Below are 27,475 nucleotides of genomic sequence, written 5' to 3' on the forward strand. Positions count from 1 at the left end.
AAACTTTATATTGCATTGTTTGCTATTTAGTATCCTGGTAACATAATTAGCAAAACAAGTCATACAAAACAGATACTCTTCCCGAGTGTTCATAATCTAATACCAGGAGGAATCAGAGAAGAAATGACCAGACATCCAGTTAAAACAGAGCTGTGTCCTTTTTTTCTAACTGGGCCTGCAGATTCATAAAATTACTGTTTGTATAGTTCTGTATACCTGAATTGTAAAATTCTGAGTATTTTAATTACCAGATTGCTTACAGATTGGCTTTAGTGGATTTTGGAGCAACAGAAAGATTTGCAGAGGCCTTGGTCCATGGCACTGGAGATTTAATGGTGTGTATTGCATCTAATATGGAACTTGAAAGTTCGTCACTTCCTCAGTTGGCACAGCTGCCTCATTCTGTAGGGTTACTGTGATGAAGGTGGAGGGAAGGGAAGAGATACAAGCACTGAAGCTTTTAATAAGGAATGTTGGTTTCATTAAAAACTTTTTGCTGCACGTTAAGTTTTCTTACTGGAAACATTAACAACTTCTACCTTTGAAAAATTTGATCTTTTTGGAGTTGCTTTTTATTCTTCAGCTGTCACTGTTTATAGGTTCAGGCCCTTTTAATTAACCAGGAAGGTGAAAGACTTAGCTTCAGTGTGTAAGGAATTCAGGGAAAATACTCAAATAATGAGAGGTAAAAATGGTGACAATTGACAATACTATGTCAGTGACAGAAATAAATGTCAGGATCTATTTTGCTTGGATAAAATATGCATTATTGATCCCATCATTGTCTGTGTTGTAACAGTGTAGGGTATAGTATCATACAACTAAGACGAAGAATGCGCTGTCATTGGAATCCAAAAGGAACTCAAATGTGATATATTTTGGAACACTACACAGGCTTAGTGCTTGGGTAGAGAAGGAAATGCAGTTGACTCATCTAGGACAACTGAAGATATGGCCCATCGTGCAATGCCCCAAAACTATGACAGATCCTGAATGAAACTTTTCTTTCCAGGGTTTAGCTAATTGGGCCAAAACTTGTCCCCCAGATGCACAGGGCATATAACCTCCAGCTCACCTACCATGGCTGAAAAGGAGGGTGCTTTACCTTGGAGGTAAACACAGGGATCCCAGCTATTTCTTTTGGAAGAGAGTGGCTTTAAACACTTTGGGAGTTCTGTTGGAGCCTTGTAATCTGGAAGTCTCGATGTAAGTGCCTTCTGGCATAGTTCATTTCCAGTTCACCTGTTCTTTGTGTGGGCTGAGAAGTCTGTGTACAGCTGTGATGTTGTGACCTATTTATGCAAACTTGGAAATCCTGGCAGGTAACAGCAGTTTGAGTGGTGCTTTGTATTCATTCAAGAAGAAAGGCTAGTAGTCTCTTGCTCAAGGCTGTTTTGTACTATCCAGTGTACCATCTAGCAATGCAAAGTGGCAAGAGAAAAGTAGATTACCCAGGTTTATTACTGTGTAAGATAACCAAAATGGTTTTGTACTGACAAAACTCCTCTGTGAATCTGACTCCTCATCTTTAGTTAAAGTGTATAAAAATGCCTGTTTATAAGAAGTCATGTTTCTGTGAAGTAGGTAAGATATTTCCTATGTTGTAATAGCTTTAGAAAAAGTAACTTTTATCTTTCTAATTAGCTTTTGATCACTGAACCTTGAACATTCCTTTCTTTCACATCACAGGATGGTGATGGTGTGTATAAATGGGGTTTTGGTTCTTTTGACCCCAGTTCTACCCTAAGGGAATGCAAATATTTGCTCTCAATTTTCCTGTGCACATTGATTAACAAACAGTCCATTGTAACAAGCTGGTAAAGCCATGGGTCATTGCATGAGCTGATAAATTTGGTATGTAACATTGTGTTGAAATATTTAAAACTTAGGTTAGTTATGAAGTGACGTGAGTCATGAGTGAGACGGTAGTAGCACCCAAGGCTATATTAATACAGTAGTAAGAAAGGCAAGCTCTTTAGACAGATTTATATCAAACCGGCACACAGTACCTAGATCAGTGAGGTTAGGTTTTTTGGCTGTTGTTTTGCTGCCGTCCAAAATGGCTTTATAAATACATGTAAACCTGTAAATCTTGCAGTTGCTCAGTTTGACCCCTCTGATAGGGCTCTCTTCTGGTAAGAAAAGGAAATTTATTTCCTATTTCCTGTCTAAGGAAATTTCCTGTCTATTTTCCTGTCTAAAGATAACTAGCCCATTTCTTCATGGCAGCCTGTAGAGTTGCCACCAGAATTCTGTATTTAGCTTGTCTCTAAGTTTTTGATGTACGCTGGAGGGAAAAGCCAAGCTAAGAATGTCACATTTCTACTTTAAACTATTCTCAAGTGCATTAAAATCACCTTGTTTTTAGAAATTAAATGTGTAGCATGGTAATATCAGAGGACAATTAAAATACTATTCAGTGAACTACATCATTTTCTGGTTTAGGATTGATTCTCCGAAGTGTCACACACCTTTTGCAAGTCCTGAGAACCCAGCTGAAATGTTGAATAGTTTGCTAGGTCTGTCCTACCTTCTGGTCTAGGTTTGAGTAGAATGTGTGAAAAGTACAGGGTAGCATTCACAGAAGCAAAAACTTTACACATAGGGATAAGCAAACAGCTTTACGCGAGACAAAATAAATATTTAACATTTTTACCAGTTATTGTATTTATGAAGAAGTGAAAACTCTTATTTTTAATCTGTGTATTTCAAACCAAAGCATGGGTTGCTCAGAGTCCTTACCTGAATAGCCATTCTCAATGATGATCTTCCTACAGTGCTACACTTCTAACCTTGTCTTCTCTGTAAAACATTTGAGTTAGAAGCACTGCACAGCAAAGCATTCTTGATCTTCAGTTGATGGCTGAACCCATCCATAAGGTTTGAAAAAAGAGTAAATTTTTAGCTGATCTTCAGTCTTTCACAGCTGAACATAAACATAATAGAAATTTTTGTATGAAAAGTGCATTAAGTTGATCTGTGTGTATGTATACATATATATACACACTATATAAATGTTTACATGGTAAATATAGGCATGATAATTCAAAATGATTTTCATAGAAAACCTGTTTTTCATATATGATAGTATACCTGAAGTAACAGTTTGGCTGCTGAGTATTTATTTATTTATTTTTTTTAATTTTTGCCAACAGTCAACAGTGGAAGATGTAAGTACCTAAAGTAGATTATGTGGTGTGTGGTATATGTTTGCTAAGTGTGTTGCATGTGTTAGTTAAATTTTGTGAATATTTAGCATATTTTATAAGGGAAAATGTTGTATAGAATGTTTTTATAAAGCAATTTGTTTAGCTGTCTCTGGCTTGCTTAAAGGTTGCTTAAAGTTTCCTCTAAGTTTCAACTAGTACGATGCTTTCTTCTTCCTGTTCTAAATGCTTTTTGTTACTGCTGTATGTTGTCATTTAGTACCTCAGATGAGTATCTCATCACAAATAATGAAATGCTGGCAACAAATTGTCAGTAGGATATGGAAGCTGCCCTTGGATGGGTCTTTTGAATCAAACTGAAAATGCACAAAATTTTAAGATAAAATCATAATGGGACCAAACCATTGATTAATGTAAATCATTGATTAATGTAAATCTACAAAAGCTGACGTAAATGTGAATGTGCTGATTTACATCAGTTGTGAATGTGGCTGGTAAAATTAAAAGAAAATAAAGGACTTAGGGGTCTAGTGATGCTGTTCTGTTAATGTAAGCACACACTTTCACCCAAGACCACTTCCTTGTTAATATGTAACTCTGTAGTGCCAGAGGGTCAGGCTATTCCAGACACTGCAATATTGTGGTACCTCCTACAAGAGAAATATCGGTCTAATGTATTCTTTAATTAAACCCTGGATCAGGTCTTCCACTGGGGTGGTTTTGCATAACTCTGTATACTTCAAAGGAATTATATTGTTTTATAGTAGCTGAGTACTTGGTATTTTATTAATGTCTACCTCTGTATATTTAAATTATTTGTCTTGATGTAGAAAATAAGTTCTTTTTCATACCCTTAAGTAGTTTAATATTGGTCACACAAGTTGTTCTAAACAATAAGAGATGGTAAAGTGAAGACTGTATAGGAAGAAAAAAAAAAAAAAGAAAAATAATAGGACAGCTTAATTAAAAGAATATTGTATAGGTTGTTTTTGTTTGTTTGTTTGTTTTTTACAGTGCAGTATAGATCTAGCCAAACCGATTTTTAATAAACGTGGGTAGAGTAGCTTGTGTTGTTTTTTTGCATTGTTGTACTTGGAGAGCTTGATAAGCTATGCTGTAAACAGAACATACATTGACCATCTGCAAGAATGATATCTTGAGCATTGTGGAAATGCTTGCTAGTTTAAAAAATGAAAATGTTGTGCATGCCTGTGTGCTTTAGCAGGGTTTACGTTCTTTTGTTTGTTTGTTTGTTTGTTTTGTTTTGTTTTTCTCCTATGATTTTTTTTTTTTTGTCCTCTCAGAGCAGGTGTGGACCCCATGGAAAGATGCAGTATTCTTGCCTTTACTGTTCATGCTGGGTGTGACAAAAGACTCTTCAGAGAGTTCTGTACCAATATGATCCAGTACCTGCTTAATTTACTTTGGGATACTTTGTTCCAAACTCCCAGAAACAAAGGTGTCATCTATGCACTGCGCCAAGCACATTATTGGGGTGTTTTAAGCACATTAATGTTGTCAGAGTCATCTTAGCATTTGCATACACTGATTTTTGTGGTCATACATTAGTGAATTAGCAAATGTTGCATTGACATATGCTTTTTGCTTTTTGATACAGAAAGGAAATTAGACTTAAACATCCTTAGGAAAATAACTCAAGTTTGTATTTTGTTCTGGTTTAGGCTATGTTTAGGTAGAAAAGAAAAGCGTTAAGTTTCTGCCCAAGCGGGTCCCATCTTACAGTTCCCTGCAGCTTTCTTGTTTAGGACCAGGGCTGTCTTTTCGGCCACAGAAGGCTGTCAGAAATATTAATGACTCTTTGAGAAAGTAACCTAAAAGACAGACTTGCTAGCTGATGCCACAGTATCTATTGTTGGCAGAAATACAATCCTTCAAATAATAAATGAGCCCTTAACATCTGTCAGGTTGCTTGTTTTCTCAGGGGCCCGGTGACTGGGCTGTGTGCAATAACATGATGGCCTTCTGAGAAACCTACATCAAAATTAATGGTTTCATCAGCTCACAGGAACAAGTAAATAATTGGACACACCTGGGACTATCCTGAAGGGCTTCTTTATATTTAGTGAATGCTTTCTAACTAGTTCCAGTAAAGATCATTGAAACCTGAGTGTTGCAGACTGGATCAAAGCACTTGACTTTATGGTCAGTTTTGAATGTGTGCGAGCTTGGGCATGGGTATCAGCTGCAGAAGTGAGAATCAGGAATGAATAAAGAATCAGCTTTTAGGAAAAGTGCTGTAAAGCATTTCTGATGGTGAAGTTGTGCATGAACAGCAAACCCCAAACTAATCACAGTAGGTTAGAATCACAGATCAGCCCATGTTGGAATGGACCTCAACAGCCCATCAGATCACAGAATGGCTGAGGTTGGAAGGGACCTCTGAAGACCATCTAGTCCATCCCCACTGCCGAGCAGGATCACCTAGAGCACATTGTGCAGGATGGCATCCGGGAGGGTTTTGAATAAAACCTCTCTGGGCAACCCATTCCAGTGCTCTGTCACCCTCACAATAAAGTGTTTTCTCCCAGTGTTTCATTTTGTGCCTGTTGCTTCTTGATCCAGCCTTTCATGGAAAAAGAGAGTGTAGCTGAGATTATCTAGTACACCATCCCTGCTGTCTGCTCCCTGATGGCTAAAGGAATACTGCTTAAACCATTAGGGCTTTCTTAAAAAAGTTGAGCAATGCCATGTCATCAGGTTGTAGCTTGTTACCTAAATAGTAATCAGAGGTAAAGTAGCACTGTAGTTTTGAAACAGTTAAGGCTTTATGTAGTGCCTCAGTCACTGGGATCAAAGTGTTAGTTCTTAAATATTACTAGTTCTTAAATATTACTTAGTTCTTAAATATTGCTATGACAAACATAACGTAAAGCAGGAGTTCAAAATTCATTTACAGTGTTGTGCATGAGAGGTGGGTTATTCTGAGAAAGTAAAGCAGATACCTAAAGAAGGACCAGGAAAGCAAGATGTGACAAGGACCTTTAAAAAGTATCCCTACTGTCCTTAAAGAATTATTAAGTGTACTCAGTATGGATTTCTTGTGCTGTTGTTTCTGGGTATCTTACATTGATCTTGCTGTGGAAGGCTGAAGAATTATTAGATGCTGGCAAGCAGAGGAAGAATTTCAATATGTGCATTGTATCACAGATGGGAAATACTTCTCTTGCTGGAAGTGAGAAGCCAGTTTAGAGGGACAGTGTTTGTGCCTGGGAGACAGTGTGGTGTTGAAGATTTGAGTGGGCTTTGGGAGACATAGCCCTAGTTCTTCCCATGGGTTTCTGTGTCATTATTCCAGTGTTTGTTTCTTTGTCATTAGAGAAATCAGTATCAAGTGCTTTGAGGTTTACTAATGAGAGTACTGCGTGAGCAGATTTTTGAAAGGGCTAACAGTCCATCTCCTCTCATTACTTCTCTGAGGTCTTCAAATGTAGCATTTTGGATTTAATGAGGAAAAAGTGTTCCAGAACTTTAAGTATTTTCCTTTTACTCTCTAATACCTATGGGTAATGCTGGTCAAGGACATCTGTAGTGACCTGATTGTTAGTTAGGTTTGGAGTTTCTACAAGCATAGGATCAGTCAGTCTTTTAGCCTTGTAATCTAGTTATGTATCAGATACTTTATAAGGGATAAGCCTGGCAACCTAGCAGATATAAGGGAGGTGTAGGGACAGCCTGAGTTAAGTCATTCCCATTTTGAATGCATCCTGTGTTTGGAGCATAAATATTAGGACCAGATGTAAATCAGTATTACCTCAGCCTTCAATAACATACTTTTTAGAAAGTTACCATATTTTTTCAAATTCTGAAGCTTTCTATTAGATTGCTTACAGTGTGCAAATAACCATTAATGTCTCAAGCAGCAATAGAAATGTTTTCAGATGTTACAGTTTAAAGTGTGGTTTCTTATTCTTCCTGTGACCTAGTAATTTTTCATCTAAAATTTTAGTGACCTAAATGACAACTTATGCCCTGAAAATGTGCTTTAAATGTTTCTTCAAGAATGGCTGAGTTCTTCCATTATTTGGCAATCTTCAAAAATAGCTTTGCCTCCCATAATTATGAGAAATATGGAATAGAATCATTAAGGTTGCAAAAATATCAGACAACTTTCTTACTCACTTCCAAGCCTGTAGTCATAGGTGTGAATCTTCCATCCGGTTCAGAGCACATTGGAATTAATGTCAAGTCTGGGAACCGAAATTACTTCAGGCAGTAAGGCATTGTTTATGTACAGACTAATGCAAATGACCTCGTACAGACTAATGCAAATGCCCTCGTTGTATAAGGGCAAGACAAACATGTATCTATTAAACAGATCTTAAGGTGTAAATATGCTTGATGAGGAAAAGGAGGTCGACAGCCATGCCAGGGGCTCATTTCCTGGACTGGTCCAGAAGCACTGCTATAACAATGCAGCTATATCTTTCTTTCTGTTTCTCCTCTTGAAGAAGAATCTGACTAAAACGTCCCTTTTACTGGTCTTCAGATCACCATGACCCTAACGCTGCTGATTGCTTCCATTTAGTTGCTTTGCTGTGTGAAGGCTAATTCTACCTTCCTCTGTCCACAACCAGTGCAGGCTTTCAAGCCCTCCAAGACTCTGAAAATGGCAGGTTGGGAGGGCTACATTGCTTACAAGAGACTCTAGGAAAGGCAAGATGCTAAAGTGAATTCAAGTGAATTTGATTATTTTAAAGATCATTTTTAGCCACTTTGGAATATCTACTAGACTGAGCACCTCTTTTATTGTTTTTGTGTTTGTTTGTTCTTCTTTTTCTTTCTCTTTTTACAGTCTATGCAAGAGAAATATGTGGAAAGCAGACCTGTAGCCCTAACTTAAGTTTTATGAAAACACATGCAAATATTTAAAGCACTGGAGCCCAGACCATTTTCCCTAAATTTAATGGGAAGTATTGGTTAAGTTAGCACAAAGTGTGATAAAGCTGCAACACATCACATCATTAGACTGTATTACACAATGATTGGGAATGTTGCCAATTTAAATAAATTTTATACATATATTTTAAAGAATGTCTCTATCTGATCATGCCAGCTATTTAATCCTTTAAGTTTTTATAGCTTTCTAAAGAAATGCTGCCAACTTCTTAATGTATTTGAGACTTTTGAATGTTTTTTTTGGGGGGGATTGACACTTTACTTTGATATTCTAATTATGAAGAATTAGGAAAATTTCCTAATGATTTTGGAGTTTGTTTTTATTTTTCCATTTTCTTCTTTTTAAATTTGAACGTATGTTTATTAATTCCAAAGGGAATTGTAGCTAGGCAGTATTGCATAACCTTCTGTTCAATATAATGGGATTTATGTTGAGCAACCTTCCTGATCTCAACACAGTATCAACAAAAGGGTACAGGGCATAATGCTGGAATGTTTGTATTTTATTCTGCAATTCACCTCATTTGAGTCAATTCTCTAAAATGAGGATAGTATTCAGCAACCTTTGTAAATCACTGATGAGATAAAGACCTATACATGAGTGAAAAAAAATACCTAACTACATAATAGAAGAAAGACCCAGAGATAGCAGTTATTGTTAAAAAGATAGAAGTTTAGTTGTCTGAGCTATGGTTACAAGCAGTGAAGACTAAGAAAATAAGAACAATGTTTGGAGGTATTTCCTCGTGTGCTTAGGAACATTGATGGACAAGTCACAAAAGATGCCCGTATTATTCTGTCATCTCACAGGACACTGTATATTGTGCCATGCGGTGGTTGTTATTCAGCAATTATGTGAACCTGCAATAGTAATTATATATGCTTTGTAAAAGGTGAAGCTGGAATGGAATAAAATACATGTTTTAAAAACAGGAGCTTCTTTCTCCAGATACCCTGCCCTTCTTGCTGGTGGTCAGCTCTATCTCAACGGGAAGACAGAGTAATTTCTAATTCTCTTTGTCCTTACAGGTCAAGCCAGTTACTCATAGTAGAATTACTGCATCAGCACGGTTTCGAAAGCCACTCCAGGAGCCCTACACTATTTTGTAAGCAGAATTTTATATTAGTAAAATATCTGTCTTTTTTTGGTTTGTTTTGTTTTATTTTTCTTTCTTAATTTCAGATGGGTTTTGCTTTAAATACTCTTCCAAACTATTTTACTTTGCTTTATTTCAGCCTGATTGCTAATGGAGATCTAATTAGCCCTGTAGTGCGACTCCTTATTCCCAGGAAAACACTGAATCACTGGGACCATATTCTCGAAATGGTTACAGCAAAAGTTACCCTCAGAAGTGGAGCTGTTCACAGGTATCAAGAAACTGAACATTTATGAGATACAGTTGATATGTTTAGATATGTTCTTAAAACTCCCTAAGCAGATATAATGGATCCTTCCAGCTTTATGGGAAATTTATAAGAAAATTCTCTTAAGAGCTCACTCCCAACTCAAACCATTCTATGATTCTATGAAAATGGAAATACGTTTACTTCAAGTCACTTTCATGTTTCATTGCAACTGCTATTTAAAATGAAAAAAGCCCCTCAATTTGTTTCAACTGTTATTTCTTGATTAAATATTTTATTAACAGATATGCAATAATGCAATGTATTCAACATTAATAATAAAGTTGCAAATCATTATAAAATCAATGACCTCTGTAAAGTCAGTAAAATGTTTGGAATATCCACTAATGGATGCAGTCCATTTTGACTGACTTTATGGAGGTCATTTATTTTACTCTGACATGTTTTCCTTTAATTTTGATAGTTCTTTAAGGTCATTGGGGCAAACAATTTCAAGAAAAATGTTTTAGATCCTTTTGTTTTTGAAGACCTGTGCTCAGTCAGTTCAGCCTCCTAGTAAGAACCAGGGCCAAAGCTGTAGTTGAGGGTTTTCCAGTTCCAATATTTTCTGTTGGTCTGAATTGTTGTGGTATCCCAGGAGTAGCAAATGACATCTTGGATACGTAACTTTAAATCACCTTAAGGCCTGAAAATAAGCTCTCTAAAATAAGATCTGACAGTTATTGCAAGTTTTAGAGCAAAATGATATGCAGTCTCCATGACAAACTTTGCAGAGTAAGCAGACTGCCAAGGTGTGTACTGGCAAATTACTGACATTCCAGCGTTGCCCCATGCAGAGCATATTACAGAAATCCATTCTTCAGACAGGAGAGGGCCTTTTGTTGGAATCATTCTTTATAGCTTACACAATGTCTGAGGCTAGTCTTGCAATCTATTTCTCAAATCAGTGAAGATAAAATCTTCATAATCTCTTTCAGTTCTTCTGATTACTTTCCCAGAGCTGATGCAGACCATAAAAGGTGAAGTTAATGCTGTCTGCTGAGTGTTAGCTCTCATCTGTTTTTTCTTCTCAGTCAGGCATTTCCTTGCTTGTGTTATCAGGCTACTTAGCACTTTTACTTCCCTTAAACTAAACCTAAACACGTTTTGCAGTTTTCTGGATCTGATTCTCAGCTATCATAATTCTGAGGTGAACAGAGTAACAGCTGTTCACAACATCATTTTTTTCCTGCTTCTAGGTTGTTTAGGGATTTAACAACCTTTTGCATTTTATTCTCTTTACTTGGTATCACTCCTTGGTAAACCTGAATAATGTATATGAAAGCATATATAATTATATACATTTTAAGAATTGATTTTAAGAAGTTCCCTTCTGTATTGTTTTAATTATTTAAAAATAAGATAATGTACATTCATTTTTGAATTATTTAACATTTTCCTTTTTCTGGTTTTCTTTTAATGCAGTTTTCATTTTCTTTCCTTAAAATGCTAGGAATGCATATTAAATACGTTAGTAAAGTGATTGTTGTTCTTTAATAAGTTATACATTAATTTCTGGGGTTTACTGAAACTATGTCAGTGTTAGGGGAGGTCTTGTTGGACCACTGATTCTGGGAAGATATAATTTCTCATTAAAGAAGGGTAAGTGGAATTACGAGAACCTGCATTAGGTATATGGCAATGTTTCTTTTCTGAGTAATTAAATGACATACAAAGCTGCCAAGTCCTACGTAGTTTCACATATGGCTTTACAAGAAAAGGAAAAAAAAAAAAAAAGGAAAAAAAAAGATCATCCCCATCAGAATAGGGACATAAGTAATATGAGAGAGAAGACAATGAGAAAGTAGCCTTTCTCTTTGCAAAATTTTGCTTGGGGATGGGGTACAGTAACCTGGTTGGCAGGTATCTGGTGTGTGGACAGGCAGGTATTTGGGGATACTAGTTCCACAAGCTGTATCTTTGTTGTCTGCTTCATTAGTCTGTATGCTTGCTTTGTTTTGGCTGCCACTTTTTTGGCTTGGACTCGGGAGGGAAAATGGAAGTCTACTGATAGTCCACAGGATAAACCTTTGATCATCCCCCAGTGACCAGAAGACATGACACCAAGGACATCTTCTGCATAATACTAACCAGGGAAATATTAGGATGTGTTTGAATGGTTCAAACCAGGTGGGTGGGTAAAAAGCTTCAGAAGCAAGAGTCGCAAGAATTGTGTGATATTTGTTAAGTCAATAGTTACTTATATATTTATCTGAAGTTCCTTTTTTTCTTTGAAAAAATACATTTTTAATTCCCTTGTCATATTCAGTGACTGATTATGTTTCATTCAGTTATTATGGCTATTATTTTTAGGATGAAATATACAACTAGAGACTGCTAGATATTTGTCCATAAAAAAATAAGAAAAAAGGGAGTTACATTAAGCAAACAACTTTTGTACTTTAATATTAAAACATAATCAAAGTGAAAGATCAGGTACAAAAACCCACAGTCATGTTTGTAAGTACATTACATGCTGTGTAAGTACTGTAAGTACTGCTGTGTATATGCAACACCATACAAATATATAAAACAGTACTACAGTACACCAATTTGCCTTTTTTCATGCAAGTTCCACAAAGCGAAATGTAATCTAGCAAAATACAGTCAGAATAATTCAGAAATGAGCTTCTGCTTATGTCTAGATTTCTTTTTAAAATTATCATTGTTTGTGTGTAACTGATGTGATCTGAATGGTAATGAAGCATAAATTTTTCTTCAAATTGTTGGGATGTCTGTGAAATGTTTGCATTAGTTAAGTAAATGCAAAATATAAGTAGTACATACAGAATGCTTCAGAGTTAGTATACTTTTTTTTTTTTTTTTTTCTTTGAGGCATTTGCTCTTTGCTCTTAGAAAACCAAAGTACTTCTAGGTGCAGTACTTTTCTAGGTGCATCCTGCACCTAGAAAATCAAAGTGCTTTCTTGTGGAGAGCATAAGAAAGGCATGGAGATACTGGAGCAAGTGTAGCAAAGGGCCATGAAGATGAAGGCCTTGAAGGTGCATGTTATGTGAAAAAGGGCGGAGAGAGCTGGCATTGGTTAGCCTGGAGAAGGCCTAGGGAGGATCTTACCAATACATCTAAATATTTGTTGGAGATGAGTGAAGAAGTCAGAGACAGGCTTTTAGTGGTGTCCAGTGACAGAACAAGAGACAATGAGAGCAAACTAAAATACAGAAAATTCAACCTAAATGAAAGAGAGAAAAAAAAATACTGTGTCATCAAATACTGGAATAGGTTGCCCAGAAAGTTTCTGGAGTCTCCATCCTTGTAGTTTTTCAAAACGACTGGACATAGCCCTAAGCAACCTGCTGTAATTGCTCTTGCTTCTTTACAGGACACTTGGACTACACAGTCTCCAACAGTCCTGTCCAAACTCAGCTATTCTGTGGTTCTCTAAGTGGTTCTACACATTGCATTTTTTTTTCTGTATTTATTCAAGATCATGCCACTATGTGTATGAACTTAAAAGGCAGCTTTTTCTCTGTTCAACTGATGTTTTTTGGATTTTATAAGTCACGGATGTTCTCAAGGCAGGCTATTTTTATTATTCATAAAAGGTTCTTTATGTACATGCATGTATCTTATTATATCTCCTAATCTTATTATTTGTCCTTGCACTATTAAAATTTATGAATAACATATAAAGTAGCTCCTGTAGTAGGCTTAGAGAAAACAATTTAAGATGGCCATTCAACATTCCTGCATTTAAAAGACTTAGAATCATAGAATCATAGAATGGTTTGGGTTGGAAGGGACCTTAAAGATCATCTAAGTCCAACCTCCCTGCTATGTGCAGGGACACCAGGGATACCAGGTTGCTCAAAGCCCTATCCAGCCTGGCCTTGAACCCTGGGGCATCCACAACTTTTCTGGGCATATTGTTCTATTGCCTCACCACCCTCAAAGTGAATAATTTCTTCCTTATATCTAATCCAAACCTACTCTGTTTCAGTTTAAAACCATTACTCCTTACCCTATCCCTACCTGACAAAGATTCCCTCTCCAGCTTTCCTCTGGTCCCACTTTAGGCACTGGAAGGCTGCTATGAGGTCTCCCTGTAGTCTTCTCTTCTCTTGGCGTCTCTTCTCCAAGTCCGTCAGCTTGTCTTCATAGGAGAGGTGCTCCAGCTCTTGGTCATCCTTGTGATCCTCTTCTAGACTGGATCTAATAGGTCCACATCCTTCTTGTGCTGAGGGACTCAGTATTTTAATGCAAAAGTGATAATGTTGGCTTTTTAATTTAAACTTAAATATTGTCAAATTTTGGAATGTGCTTCATAGGAAAGAGATTAATTCATTATAGAATGTTTCCTCCTTTCCTTATTGCATTGATTATCCATAAATAAAATTACAAATTTGACAGTGATCCCAATGAAGTGATTGGCATAGCTTGGAAATAATGTGTTGTCATGCATACTCCCCTCACCCCTAAGTCCTTAATGTTTCTTCCTTCTCAGTAAAGTGTGTGAACAGAAATGATTATGGTGAAAATCTATCTGGTGTTAAAGACCTAACTACAAAGTCATTTATTCTCCATACTTAAGTAGAAATTGTGAGAATATTTTATCTGTCATAGTGCTTCGTATTTTATTAGTTCTAACTATGATTAGTTTAACTGTGATTTAGGTCATTTTGCTATGTCTTTTCTTGTCATTTTTTATATAGCAATTTATCATTGTATCCACTGTACTTTATTGGTTTTCAAATCTGAAAATATACATGATTAGATCAGCATAGCTTTCAGTACTTTTAGTAAACATGATGGAATGATAAGGTTTATTATTTTAAACCTCTCTGTGTTTTTCAGACTTTACACTTTAGATGGAAAACTTGTACAGGATGGGTCAGATTTGGAGAATGGGCAGTTTTATGTTGCAGTGGGTAGAGAAAGGCTTAAGAGGTTGCCATATGGTGATCTGCTGTTTAGCAAATCTACAATAAGAAGGCCACAGGGGTAAGTTCCATATGTGTGTGATATGATTTTTATGCTTGTGTGCGTATGTATCAATTTATTAACATAGTACCACCACTAAAGTCAAAATCACAATGTCAGAAATGTTTGTAAGGAATGGATGGATGGGTTTATATGGATGCAAATTTTTACTGAGCACTTTTAAGAAAGTTGAGATATAAATCTCTAATAAATGAAAAATATAAATTCAAAGTATTATTTCACATCGTAAACATTGTAAACATACCATTGATCACGTTTCACACAATTTTTGCCAGATAAAGGTTTATTTTGGCTTTTTTTTTTTTTTTTTTTTTTTTTTTTCCCACTGGTACACAAATGAGGTTATGAATTATGATCTGAATGAGATTATGTGTAACTACACCTGTTGACATCTACTCTTATTTGGTTAGGTTTTAAGGTATATGTACTCCTTTAAGAATGCTTTAGGTTTGTGTCTTTTTTTAATTTGACAGCGTTACTGCACAATGGAGCCCTAAACAGGGTTTTAAACAGGGTAAGGAAAAAGGTGGGCTTTTAATATCTTTGGAAAATACAAAGCTAAATAGGGAGCCATTTCAATGAAATAAATGGAAAAAGATGAATGGAAATTCATCACACAGATTGCAATAATTTATGGGATTTGTGCAACAGTCTGCACATAAACTGGGGTGCAATTTATTTATTTATTATTTATTTATTTACCTTAGCAAGCAACTATAGACAATATGAATAACAAAGTATTTTGAGAAACAACGTTTACAATAAATGAATTTAAAGATAGGGGGAAATGTTGCTGAAGATGTGTTGATTAAAAGAATTTTATTGAAATTGCTGGAACTTTTCATGAGATTAGTTTTAAGTATCTTACACAGTAATTCACTGAATACTGCTCTGTGGATTTTCAGTACATAAATTGTGCATTTTGGGGAAATGTAATGTACTTGTTTGAATAAGTTCATTATTATGCATTTAAATGTTGTGTAGTGAACAGAAATTACAGATTCTTAGTAAAGCTGTGCAATGGACAAAACAACTCTGTTGGCACAGCTGGCTTGGTGTTATCTGAGTAGGTTATAGAAGGATATTGTCTATGATAGTGACAGTATACAGAATAATAAGATATGACTTATTCCTACAGTTCCAAAGCATCTGTACTACCTCCAATTGTGGGATCTCGAAAATCTAAAGGCAGTGTAAGTATCAAATGCCATAATAAAGTTTGTTTCTGATTTTGCTTAATTCCAGCAGATGGAAAGTCCTTGTTCTTTGGGTTTTAATTAAATATGAAGGGAAAAAATCCTCAGCCACCGGGTGTAATGCTTAATACTTGATGTATCTGTAGATATTTGCAGTGTCAGCTATACAAAATAAATCTAAGAAAATAGATTTTTTAGATTCTAATTTTTTAGAAAACCTTCCATAGCAAAGATTACTGTTGCCTTGAGGTCTTTCCTATAATCCTTTTCAACTTTTCAACTATATTTATGTACTGATTCTTTTTTTGTTTTGTTTTGTTTTTCAAATTATACACCAAAAAGCAAAACACAGGACCTTTTACAAAATTTACTAAAGAAAATGGTGTTTCTGTATGCTGATTCTGATTAAGTCCCTAAAACTGTTTCCTGGCTGATCATTGTTTTATCACTAGCTAACAATTACTACACAGAGCTTGAGTATGCACTGTTTTGTGTCCCGTACAGCTACTTATATGTGTCCAAAATGAGTCCACTGTAGATTTCAGGAAGTGCCAGATCAGAATAGAAGTATCTGTTTGCACCAGTTGCATACAAGTGTAGTTTACTGTACCAGTACAAGACAGCACAGCATCAGACTCTCAGTCTGATTTTTACTATTTTTACATTTTTACTATGGCAGTTGGTCATATCCAACCACTATTAACAAACTAAAAAAAAACCCACACCCACCCTAAAGCCTCTAAACAAAATAAAGTGTACAAGTCTCTGTTCCATATTGCTGTAATGCAGAAAATAAAACCTCAATAAAGAATATGGTTTCATTTTAAATGTGAGTTTAAATGTGAGGTGAAAAGAATTGTCCATGACCCTTGCACAATGAAAGGCCTTTCTGGTGTGCAGTTTCTAAAATGGCATAAACTGTTCATGCAGCTACACTAAGCAAAAAAATAAAGCAGAGTATACCTGTCTTCCATGATTTAGCTAAGTCTGAGATAAGGTGAATGGTTCCAGATGCTAGTAAGATTTTCTGTCCTCTACTCTAGTGCTTCGTTGTTATATTGAACATTTTGACACAACTGGATTAGTAAGACACTACACATGCCATTGGACTGGCAAAATTAGGAGGCTGACAGCAGCTAATGAGAGGCAACAATGAGGGTATTCAGTTGGTAAACTCTTAACCCAGCCTAGTATGATATAAACAGCACCCTATAGGGCTACTATGTACAATTAAGCTTTTTATATTTCTTGTGAACAGATTTAGACTCAGGAAAATTTATAAATTAATAAAATCTCTAGCTATTAGAATTATTGATAAACTCAGGATCATACATACATCAAAGCTGAAGAAAATCAGGACCAGGTTTCTGTTCCTGTTTCTAGATACACAACAGAACAAGCAGAGGAATGGGCTGATTTCCTTGGAGGTAATTCAGAGGTGACATGCTGACAGACCCATTTCTAAGCATGATCCTGCTACACAAAGACTGTCATCCTCTTCCAGCCGTTTTTGATGCTTAACATATTAATACCCGTATTTCATTTACACGGGCAAAGAATTATTCACAAGTTATATATTGTATATCTATTGACTTTCTATACATATGCATAGATGAGATACAGCTGTATATTATATGTATGCATGTGTAGATTTGCCTAGCCATTTCTTTCATCAGACGAAACAATATTTCCTTTTAGTAAATGCGTGTTTTCTTCTGAGAATTGTTGGGGAGCATTTAATCAGTCAGATCATATAGCAAGTTGATAACACAGTTACGTTTTTTCAGATTGCATTAGATATCTTTTAACTGTACTGATTTTAAATTAATGTGATTCTGTAACACCTGATACCAACCTATAGATGTTAAAAAGTTTGAATAAAGTTAAGATATAAATAATAATAATAATAATTGAATTCATCAGTGATAATTATGAACACTTTTCCAGGGAAATGATCGGCAGTCTAAATCTACCGTTGGATCCAGTGATGCTGGAGAAAACAGTTACTCACCTCAGCCTCCAAAAGGGAAGGACAAGAAATGCCACAATCCAGAGGATTCTGTGTCTAGAGGACACTTTTCTAACAAATCTACAAAAGGAAAACAAACAGGAGTAGCAGCCTCCGCAGGAGTCCTTCAAGATAATGGTCAGTACCGAGATAAACTCAGTCATAGTGGCGTCCCCCAGGGCTTGGTGCTGGGGCCGGTCCTCTTTAATATCTTCATCGATGATCTGGACGAGGGCATTGAGTGCACCCTCAGTAAGTTTGCAGATGACACCAAGCTATGCGCATGTGTCGATCTGCTTGAGGGTAGGAAAGCTCTGCAGGAGGATCTGGATAGGCTGCACCGATGGGCTGAGGTCAACTGCATGAAGTTTAACAAGGCCAAGTGCCGGGTCCTGCACCTGGGGCGCAATAACCCCAAGCAGAGCTACAGGCTGGGAGAGGAATGGTTGGAGAGCTGCCAGGCAGAGAAGGACCTGGGAGTGATGGTGGATAGTCGGCTGAATATGAGCCAGCAGTGTGCTCAGGTGGCCAAGAAGGCCAACGGCATCCTGGCTTGTATCAGGAACAGTGTGACCAGCAGGGCTAGGGAGGTGATCGTCCCCCTGTACTCGGCTCTGGTGAGGCCGCACCTCGAGTACTGTGTTCAGTTTTGGGCCCCTCGCTACAAGAAGGACATCGAGGTGCTGGAGCGAGTCCAGAGAAGGGCGACGAAGCTGGTGAGGGGCCTGGAGAACAAGTCCTACGAGGAGCGGCTGAGGGAGCTGGGCTTGTTCAGCCTGGAGAAAAGGAGGCTCAGGGGCGACCTTATCGCTCTCTATAGGTACCTCAAGGGAGGCTGTAGCGAGGTGGGGGTTGGTCTGTTCTCCCACGTGCCTGGTGACAGGACGAGGCGGAATGGGCTTAAGTTGAGCCAGGGGAGTTTTAGGTTAGATGTTAGGAAGAACTTCTTCACTGAAAGGGTTGTGAGGCATTGGAACGGGCTGCCCAGGGAAGTGGTGGAGTCACCATCCCTGGAAGTCTTTAAAAGATGTTTAGATGTAGAGCTTAGGGATATGGTTTAGTGGGGACTGTTAGCGTTAGGTCAGAGGTTGGACTCGATGATCTTGAGGTCTCTTCCAACCTAGAAATTCTGTGATTCTGTGAATCTGTGATAGCATAGCATTTTATCTTCTGTTAAACCGGTGAAACACATGGTTAGTATAGTTCTTGAATTGTCAGCTTACTCTGGCTGATTTACCTTACAGAAGTTCTTTTTGCTAGGAAATGTACCTATGCAAGATATTACAATTCAACAGGAGGCTGCGTACAATATTTAGAATATATTGCAAGTGAAATAAACTAATATGGCCATATCATTTTTCTTTTGATATAAGCGTAATAGAAAATATGTTTTGACCACTGTCTTCCACTGTTCTGCACTGCAAAAAAAAAAAAGTGAAGACAAGAAGCTGGCCTACTCAAAGAACTCTTCACTTTCTGCGAGGATCCTTGGTTAGCACTCTGGTTCTGTATAACAAAAAGACTAGGGAAGGACTATATCAGGGAGTGTAGTGAAAAGACAAGGAGTAATTGCTTTAAACTAAAAGAGGGTATATTTACATTAGCTATAAGGAAGAAATTCTTTACTTGGAGGGTGGTGAGGCACTGGAACAGGTTGCCCAGAGAAGTTGTGGATGCCCTCCTCCGTGGAAGTGTTCAAGACCAGGTTGGATGGGGCTTTGGGCAACCTGGTCTGGTGGGAATTGCCTCACCCATGGCAGGGGGCTTGGATCTGAATCATCTTTCCATCCCAAAACATTCTAGGGTTCTATGAAATGTAGTCATCAACATCCTCTTTCATAAACTGTTTTTCTTGTTTTGTGCTTTTTACTTACTACCACCACCTGTGTTTTTTTATTTAATGGCTAGAAGACTGTCCCCTCACTACAGATTCTGCTGACATACTGGGATGGCTATTTTTCAGCATTGGTAATAGTTTTAAAAGTAATTAATAATGGTCAATTAATATTTGTCAGTAGAAATAAATTATACTTTTCATAACATTTGACACCACTTCATACTGCTGTGTTCATAATTAAATGTGCAATAGTTAATCATGGTTTAAAACTTCAGTATACATCATCTAACAACACAGTTCTGTTCATCTGCATTTGTCTAGAATCATGAATTGTAAATTTACTTCCAGAGTCAGGAGCATTCTGTAAATCTGAGTTTTAAAAGAACAGTGAAATACAATCTTTTTGCAATGTAACAGTCTTTTTTTTTTTTCAGAGTAAGATTGTTGAATTTCTAGTTCATTTCAGTCTCGAATTAAATACCATTTTTATCCTGTTGTTGATAAGTGGATATAATTTTAGCCTATACTTTTTTTGATAGATTTTTTTTCTTGCTGAAGAATGGTGATTATATTAAAATTGAAGTGAGTGGAAATGTTCATCCCTTATAACTCAGGAAATGACTGAATAGTTCCTTCTGCTTGAAATTATCACGGTGTGTCCCTACTTTTTATGGAGTTAGTGGTTAATGCTAAAAACATTTCAGAAAGCAAGTAGCAGAGCTGACCTCTCAGAGGAGAACTTGCATGTTTGGCTTACCCATTTTAAAAGCTCAGTGAAAAGCTTTTATATTTAATGGTTATCCACTCTGGATACCTCATTTCATTGATAAGTTTTCAATTAAAAAAAAAAAAGAAAGATGCATTATTTTGGGAAGTAATGGTATAGAATTCTTTACACAGAGCTCAAAATCCATATGTTGTGGTCTAGCATCCTCTTCAGAGTACTGAACTGCTCTTAGTAGAGACTTACCACAAAATCACAGCATGGTTAAGGTTGGAAGGGACCTCTGGAGGTTGTCTGGTTATAGCCCCCTGCTCAAGCAGGGACACCTAGAGCAAAATGTCCAGGACTGTGCCCAAGAGTCAAAGCCATCTAGGCTGTAATTAGGTAGATCTCAGTCAGATCTCTTACATTAAGAACAGACAAAGCAGGTAACTTTTCCTGATAGTTATAGTGACATTATATTGATTTTCTATATACATATATATATATAATTTTATTTTTTTTTGCCTGCACATTTTGTAGGTAAAATTTCTGGAGATGTCTTCTAGAAGTAAGCAGACCACGCTTGCCAAGGCAAGAAAGATGTGCTCTATGCCTTGTGGACCTTGCATTAGTTTAACAGGTTTCTGATTGCTTCCTTTCTGTTCCCAATGGTGAAAAGATTACTAGAAGCAGTAATAGGTTTTCCTGTCCTTTCAGCAGACAGTGACTAAGAGTCAAATCTTACTTTGGAAATATAGTGAGACCTTTCTCCATATTTTGCATTATTGCTTCACCACCTGCTGACAGAAATGTTTGGAAATCCACTGAGTTTATTGAAGAAGTGATTGCTTGCTATTTTCACTTCACTTTTTCCACGCTTTATGAGCCTTGTGTATCTAGGAGAAGTTGTTCATGGCCAATCCTCTGGTTTGAGCTAAAGTATACATTGGGAGAAGCTCTCAGTTATCTCTGTCCACCTTTATTTATCCTCCATGCATGAAGACTTGCTGGTTGATGTGGGAATGGGCAGTTTGATGTCTGTGCTGTTCTGCATATCTAGACCTAGCTGGTAATGCAGGCAGCTGCTGAAGGAGATAATGTCTCTGGATTGAATTCAAACAACAGTATGGGATGAGAAATCGATAGCTGTGTAATGAGTTTCTGATGGTGTGCAATCCCTGGTCTCAGTTGATGAGAAAGTGTATTGTTGATGAGTACAGCTTTCTTTTACAAGCACAAAACCAAAACCATTTCATCCTCCTGTAAGTCTTCAGGCCAACCACCGTTAGGATTGCAGGCTTAATAACATTTACAGACTTTATCTTTCCCTAATTCAGTTCCCCTGTATTTGTTCACTTGGATCAAATGGAAAACATCCCAGGAAGCAGCTGCCTTAATATTCATATTATAAGGCCACTAGTTCAAAATGATTTTAAGCCCTGCTTGTATTTTAATAAATACATCCTCATTATTTAATTCCTCTAGTTCAGCTTAAATGTATTGCTTTGCCAAATGATTCAAACTAAATTTCATGATGTGTTACTTTTTTTCCCCCCTCCCTTTCTGGCTCTATTTTTTTTTTTTCTGTTTCTCTGGAGTAAGTTGGACTTTATTAATATTATTATTAATAATAACAATAATAACAACAATAATCATAAATTATTAGTGTGATAGGAGTTTTACAGCTGGATTTATTCTTGAGCATATTTATTCTTGAGCAACCTACTAATGGTAGGTTTTATGTTACTCAGATAATAAGTTTTCTACTCCTTATGAATGCAGAAATATTATTTCTTTTTCTATTGAAACCTAGGAATGTAAAAGAGGAGTTAACACAGTATGCTCTGCTTGGTAACCAATATTTATCACATTGTTTTGCTTTTCACTGTTCTTTCCCATGAAAATGAATAACAGGCCTTTCTCTGTACAGTCAAAAATACTAGGAAATAAACATCTCCTTGTGTGATACAAAGGATTCTTAAACTGCTTTTGAATGTTTTTGCCCATATTTGTCTGCTTGTGAGAGACTCCAGCATTTGCAGACAAAATATGAGGAAGGAGCACAACCCTTGAAAAAACAGAGCAAGGGTCTTTTCACTTAAGTCTGACCCTGAGTGAGGGCTCCACTGCTGTTAGAACACAGGTAGCTTGTAATGACAGTTTAAAGAACATGTACTATACATGGCCCCAAAGAGTCATCATCTATGAAGGTGTTGTGTCCTGATTGTTTTTTCTAGTCACACCTAAGATGGAGTGACCTGAAGTGCAGGCCAGCAAGGCTGCGGGAGCTGAGAGCTATTAGTGTAGAGTGCTACAACTTCAGTATCCTCTGGCCCAGATAAACCCTCTGTGTCAAAGATTTCCCTTGTGTCAGTGTCCCAGCATTCTCTCAGCTTAATGTTGGACCATGAAAATACAGAATTGCAGAGGTCAGCATTACAGCATATTTCTGTCTTTTATTATTTGGAGTGACTGAACTGCTGTGTGATTTGTGATGATGTTAAACTTAAAGGCATAGTGTTATGTGACCTCATGCCCTGGTTTATATCAAGCTTGCTTCTTTATTTCTCACTAGCTGAATATTTTGCACCCATGTTTAACACGAGTTAAACATAGTACAGAAGCTTGATTAACTATTTCCACCAAATCATCTGTCTTGTAGATGCGATGTGAAAGTTCTTAGTTTGTCGATTTAATGTACATTTTGGATCAGAGATAGACAGTGAAATAGTCCCCTTCAAAAGCTTTCCCTAGAGAGACTCTTCAGCCAAATGATCATTGTGAGCCTACTGACTGAACTTGTGGATCTGAGAAATGAGTAGATGTATCAAAGTAAGCAAAATCTGAATCATTCTGTCCCCATCAGCATTGGTGTTGCTTTATATAGTGCATCATATGAGAGTCACCTGGCTCCATTTTGACCTGTGCAATCCTTTCTTTTTACCAAAAAGAAGCTCCCAGTGATGAATTCTTACTACATGTTTTTTTTGCTACCAAAGGAAGCAAAACAGCTTGCCTCCTTTAAGTAGGCTGTGGCTGGCTTCTCTGCCTGCTTCTTTTGACACACTAAATTAGTATACCAGTGAAACAGGACAGAGAGATGTCAAAAATATTCAAACATTGAAAATATTTTCATATCCAGATGATCTAATGTGTCTGTCATACAGTCTGTTTTCATGGCTCGGTAGGCTGCTTGGGTTCAACCTGCTGGACCATCCATTTTTTCACAGGGACATCTGAATGTACTTACCACCTTCTTGAAAAAAAAGAAAAAAAAAAAAAAGAGGATTGTCACTTGCAGTGTTCTTCAGAATACGTGTTTTTCTACATCATTTGAGGGACCACACTCACAAGGTTGCACATCTGATGGTATCACAGAATCAGAGAATGGTTGAGGTTGGAAGGGACCTCTGGAAATCATCTGGTCCAACCAACCCGCTCAGGCAGGGACACCTAGAGCAAGTCCTCCAGAACCATGTACAGACCACTTCTGAAGATCTCCAAGGAGGGAGACTCCACAACTTCTCTGGACAACCTGTTCCAGTGCTCACTCACACACACAATAAAGTAGTGTTTCTCGATGTTTAGATGGAACCTCTTGTGTTCCAGTTTGCGCCCATTTCCTCTTGTTCTGTCACTGGGCACCACTGAAAAGAGCCTGTCTTTTCCGTCTTTGCACCCTCCCTTCAGGCACCAACCTTATAGACATAGTCTGTAGACTGTCTACATATAGTCTACATTGGTCTGTAGACTATGTCTATACTTTCCCACCAGGACTGCTAGATTCTTTTTTGCTGATCTGCTTTCCAGCTGGGTGACCCCCAACATGTACTTGTGCCTGGGGTTGTTCCTTCAAAGGTTGTTCCTTCCCCTAGTCTTTCAACTAGTCTTTCATCCTAGTTGTTGGGACCTGGAATTCCACAAGGCTGGTTTTGCTGGTTAAAACTAAGGCAAAGAAGGCATTCGGTACTTTGGCCCCTTCATTATGACCAGGCCCCCTGTTTCATTTAGTAGAGGGCCTACATTCTCCCAAGACTTACTTTTGTTACTGATGTACTTGTAGAAGTCTTTCTTGTCACCCTTGACATTCCTGGCCATATCTAATTTTACATGGACTTTAGCTTTCCTAACTCCATCCCTGGATGCTCAGACAGTGCTTCCGTATTCCTCCTAGATTGCTTATCCTTGTTTTCAACCTCTTCAGGCTTCCTTTCTGTATTTAAGTTTGGCCAGCAGTTCCTTACTGATCCACTCAGGCCTCCTGACATTTTTGATTGACTTCTTTTTTGTTCAGATGCATTACTCTTGAGCTTGAATATTAAGTAGCTTTCTTGTGCCTGTCATCCCTTTAGGTCCTTATCCCTTGTGACTCTTTATGGTCTTTATGGTATGATCTTTAAAGTCCATTCAACCCAAACCATTCTATGATTCCCTGGTTCTTGCAGGAAAAGATGTAGGATTCTGCAGGAGATGGCATGGAGTACAAAGTCAAGATGAACCACTATCGGAATATGTTTGTGTCTATTTCTTTAGCCATGTGGCGCTAATATGCACACTTCCATTTTTAAGCACGCAGCTTTAGTTCCATTTGTGTCACTGAAACTCTGACACTTTCTTGTTCAAAAGTAAAATAGTGTGTTCTTGAAGAGACAGTCTATCGGTCACATACTTACTTACTATGTCTTTGTTAGACTTGCACATGTGCTTAAATTTAAGCATGGGCATTTGGATTAAGAAGATTAGGACTTGCTCTTTGAAGAAAAAGCTATTATCCTAAGCCTAACATATATATTATCCTCCTATATTAAATCCTATATTTTCCAGATCATGTGTGCTAAGCCTAATATATATATGCACACATGATCTGGAAAACATAGGAGTTCATTTAGTCTTATTATTTAATATTTAATGTCAGTTTTTCTCACACATTCTATCCTCTGTATCATCATTTAACAGTGTGGATAAAACAATATTTCATATGAAAATTTATAATCTTTGTTACAAGAACAGAGCTAAAAGCTTATGATAAAACATCAAGAAAGCATATCGTTCCTATATGAATTACTAGTGTCTGGTATATATTTCACAGAGACATATTCCATGCCACAGAAATTATTCAGCACATATGTGGTCATATGAGTATATCTGCATCACAATATTAATTGAAAGAATCTATTAATGTCAGTGATATTGATATATATTATTTTAAAAATCTTTTATAAGGCCTGTCTTATAAAACCCTCTTACCTATACAGTGATCCAGTGTAAACATATGCCCATTTTACCTCTGTGTTTTATTCTCTTTTTTTTTTTTTTTATTTGGTGAGTAACAATGTTGTTAAGGATGCTTCTGTCTCTTGTAAATTGTACAATTTAAAATATAAAATGTACACCTAAATTTTTATGAAATGGCTGTGGAAATATGTGAAAATCCTTTTAGTAGGGTGGAGTGCATGTTCCATTAGGGCAGTATTAGGCTTTTTGTATTTATTTATTGTTCCTTTTGACAGAAGTATTTTTAAAAGGACTTACACATACTTTATCAGGAGTGTAATGATAGGACAAGGAGTAACAGCTTTAACCTGAAAGAGGGTAGATTTAGATTAGATATAAGGAAGAAATTCTTTACTATGAGGATAGTGAGGCACTGGAACAGGTTGCCCAGAGAAGCTGCGGATACCCCATCCCTGGAGGTGTTCAGGGCCAGGTTGGATGGGGCTTTGAGCAACCTGGTCTAGTGGGAGGTGTTCCTAGTAAGGGATCTTTAAGGTCCCTTCCAAACCAAATCATTCTATGTTTCTAAAACATTGGCATTTTTGTAGTTCCTAGCTAACATTTGAAGATGCTTGACCTGCATTAGACTTATTTAATGGAGATAACTGGATTTGTCCAGAGCCAGGATCCTGCTTTTTTATGGAAAGAGGAAAAACATAAAATGTCCACTAGTATGTATCAGAATTTTGGAGTGTTTTTAGCTCCAAATCATTATGAGAGTGTAAAAGATAACTTTTTTCTGACTAATACAAAGTTATTCTTTTAAACATGTCCGTTAAATGTTTGTCCCGATGCTCTTAAAAAAGTTCTTGTCTGTACTTTTCATGGTTGATTTATGCATGATGTGTTTTTAAAACAAAAGTAATTTTCTGTACAGGTAGTTTATATTTCTATATAATAGTAAATTAGGAAATATAAAAAAAAATATAAAAAATAGGAAATGTGGCAAGAACTCACAAGAACAAATAATATTGTTTGTTTGTTTGTTTTGTTTTGTTTTTCATTTTTATGTATTCAGTAGATGTTAATGTGAATGCAGCACTACAGCTATGGAACAAGAATAAAATCAAACAGAATAGTCAGAAAGGACATAAAAAGATCATTGAGACCAGCTGTCAGACTACTTCAGGGCTGACCCAAAGTTAAAGCAATACCATTAAAAGCATTATCCAAATACCTCATAAACAAGGACAGGCAGGCATGGGGCATCAATAACCTCTATAGGAAGCCTGTTTCAGTGTCTGACTGCTCATTGCATAAAGAAGTTTTTCCTAATGTCTAGTCTGAACCTCCTCTTGAGCAGGCATTCCTACACATCCTATCACTAGATACCAAGGAGAAAAGATGAGCACCTCCCTCTGAATTCTCCCTCTTTAACTCAGTTAAAAGGGGAAGGTGGGAAATCAACAGGCAAACCCTGAGCACATTTTGCTTAGAAAATGATGAACTGTTGTTTAATTTTAAATTAAAAAAAAAAAAAAAAAAAGCTAACTACTTCATTGAAGTTAATTGAAAGAGTACAAATGAGTAATCATGACTTAAACTGGCACTCAGACATGCAGCAGTGTTCTTTTATTTCATGGCTGCCGTGCCTGAATCTGTACTTAACCTGTGCATGTGTGCTTTATTTGCATGCGTGCTGAAGACCCATTGCACTCCCCTTGGGTGTGAAGGGAACTTACACTGCTGAGGTGGCATGATAGCAGCCAGAGGGCGGTTGAAGGGTACATGCCTTTTTCTAAGGTTGTTGTTTTTCACAGAATCACAGAATCACAGAATTTCTAGGTTGGAAGAGACCTCAAGATCATCAAGTCCAACCTCTGACCTAACACTAACAGTCCCCACTAAGCCATATCCCTAAGCTCTACATCTAAACGTTCTTCACTTGTTTTCAGTACTTCTTCAGTTACTGAAGACCTGAGTTAACATCCACCCCGAAGTGAAAGAGCAGAATATAGGCAGTTTCTGTGTGTGTTAGTGAAAGCTCTTCCCCTTCTCCTAACCCTA

The 27,475-nt window shown here is 37.1% G+C and overlaps 1 protein-coding gene across 1 annotated transcript in view; it reads left to right on the plus strand.

Annotated features, from left to right (window-relative positions):
• The window catches only part of DCDC2 (doublecortin domain containing 2), a 62,388-nt gene that overhangs the window by 12,393 nt on the left and 22,520 nt on the right, over positions 1-27,475 (plus strand). Inside the window, 5 exon segments of the mRNA XM_084509401.1 lie at positions 9,114-9,190; positions 9,321-9,452; positions 14,301-14,447; positions 15,586-15,640; positions 17,591-17,789. Coding sequence (XP_084365527.1) covers positions 9,114-9,190; positions 9,321-9,452; positions 14,301-14,447; positions 15,586-15,640; positions 17,591-17,789 — 610 coding nt within the window.

Source organism: Aythya ferina (genome assembly GCF_964211825.1).
Source record: "Aythya ferina genome assembly, chromosome: 2".
Lineage (NCBI taxonomy): Eukaryota > Metazoa > Chordata > Aves > Anseriformes > Anatidae > Aythya > Aythya ferina.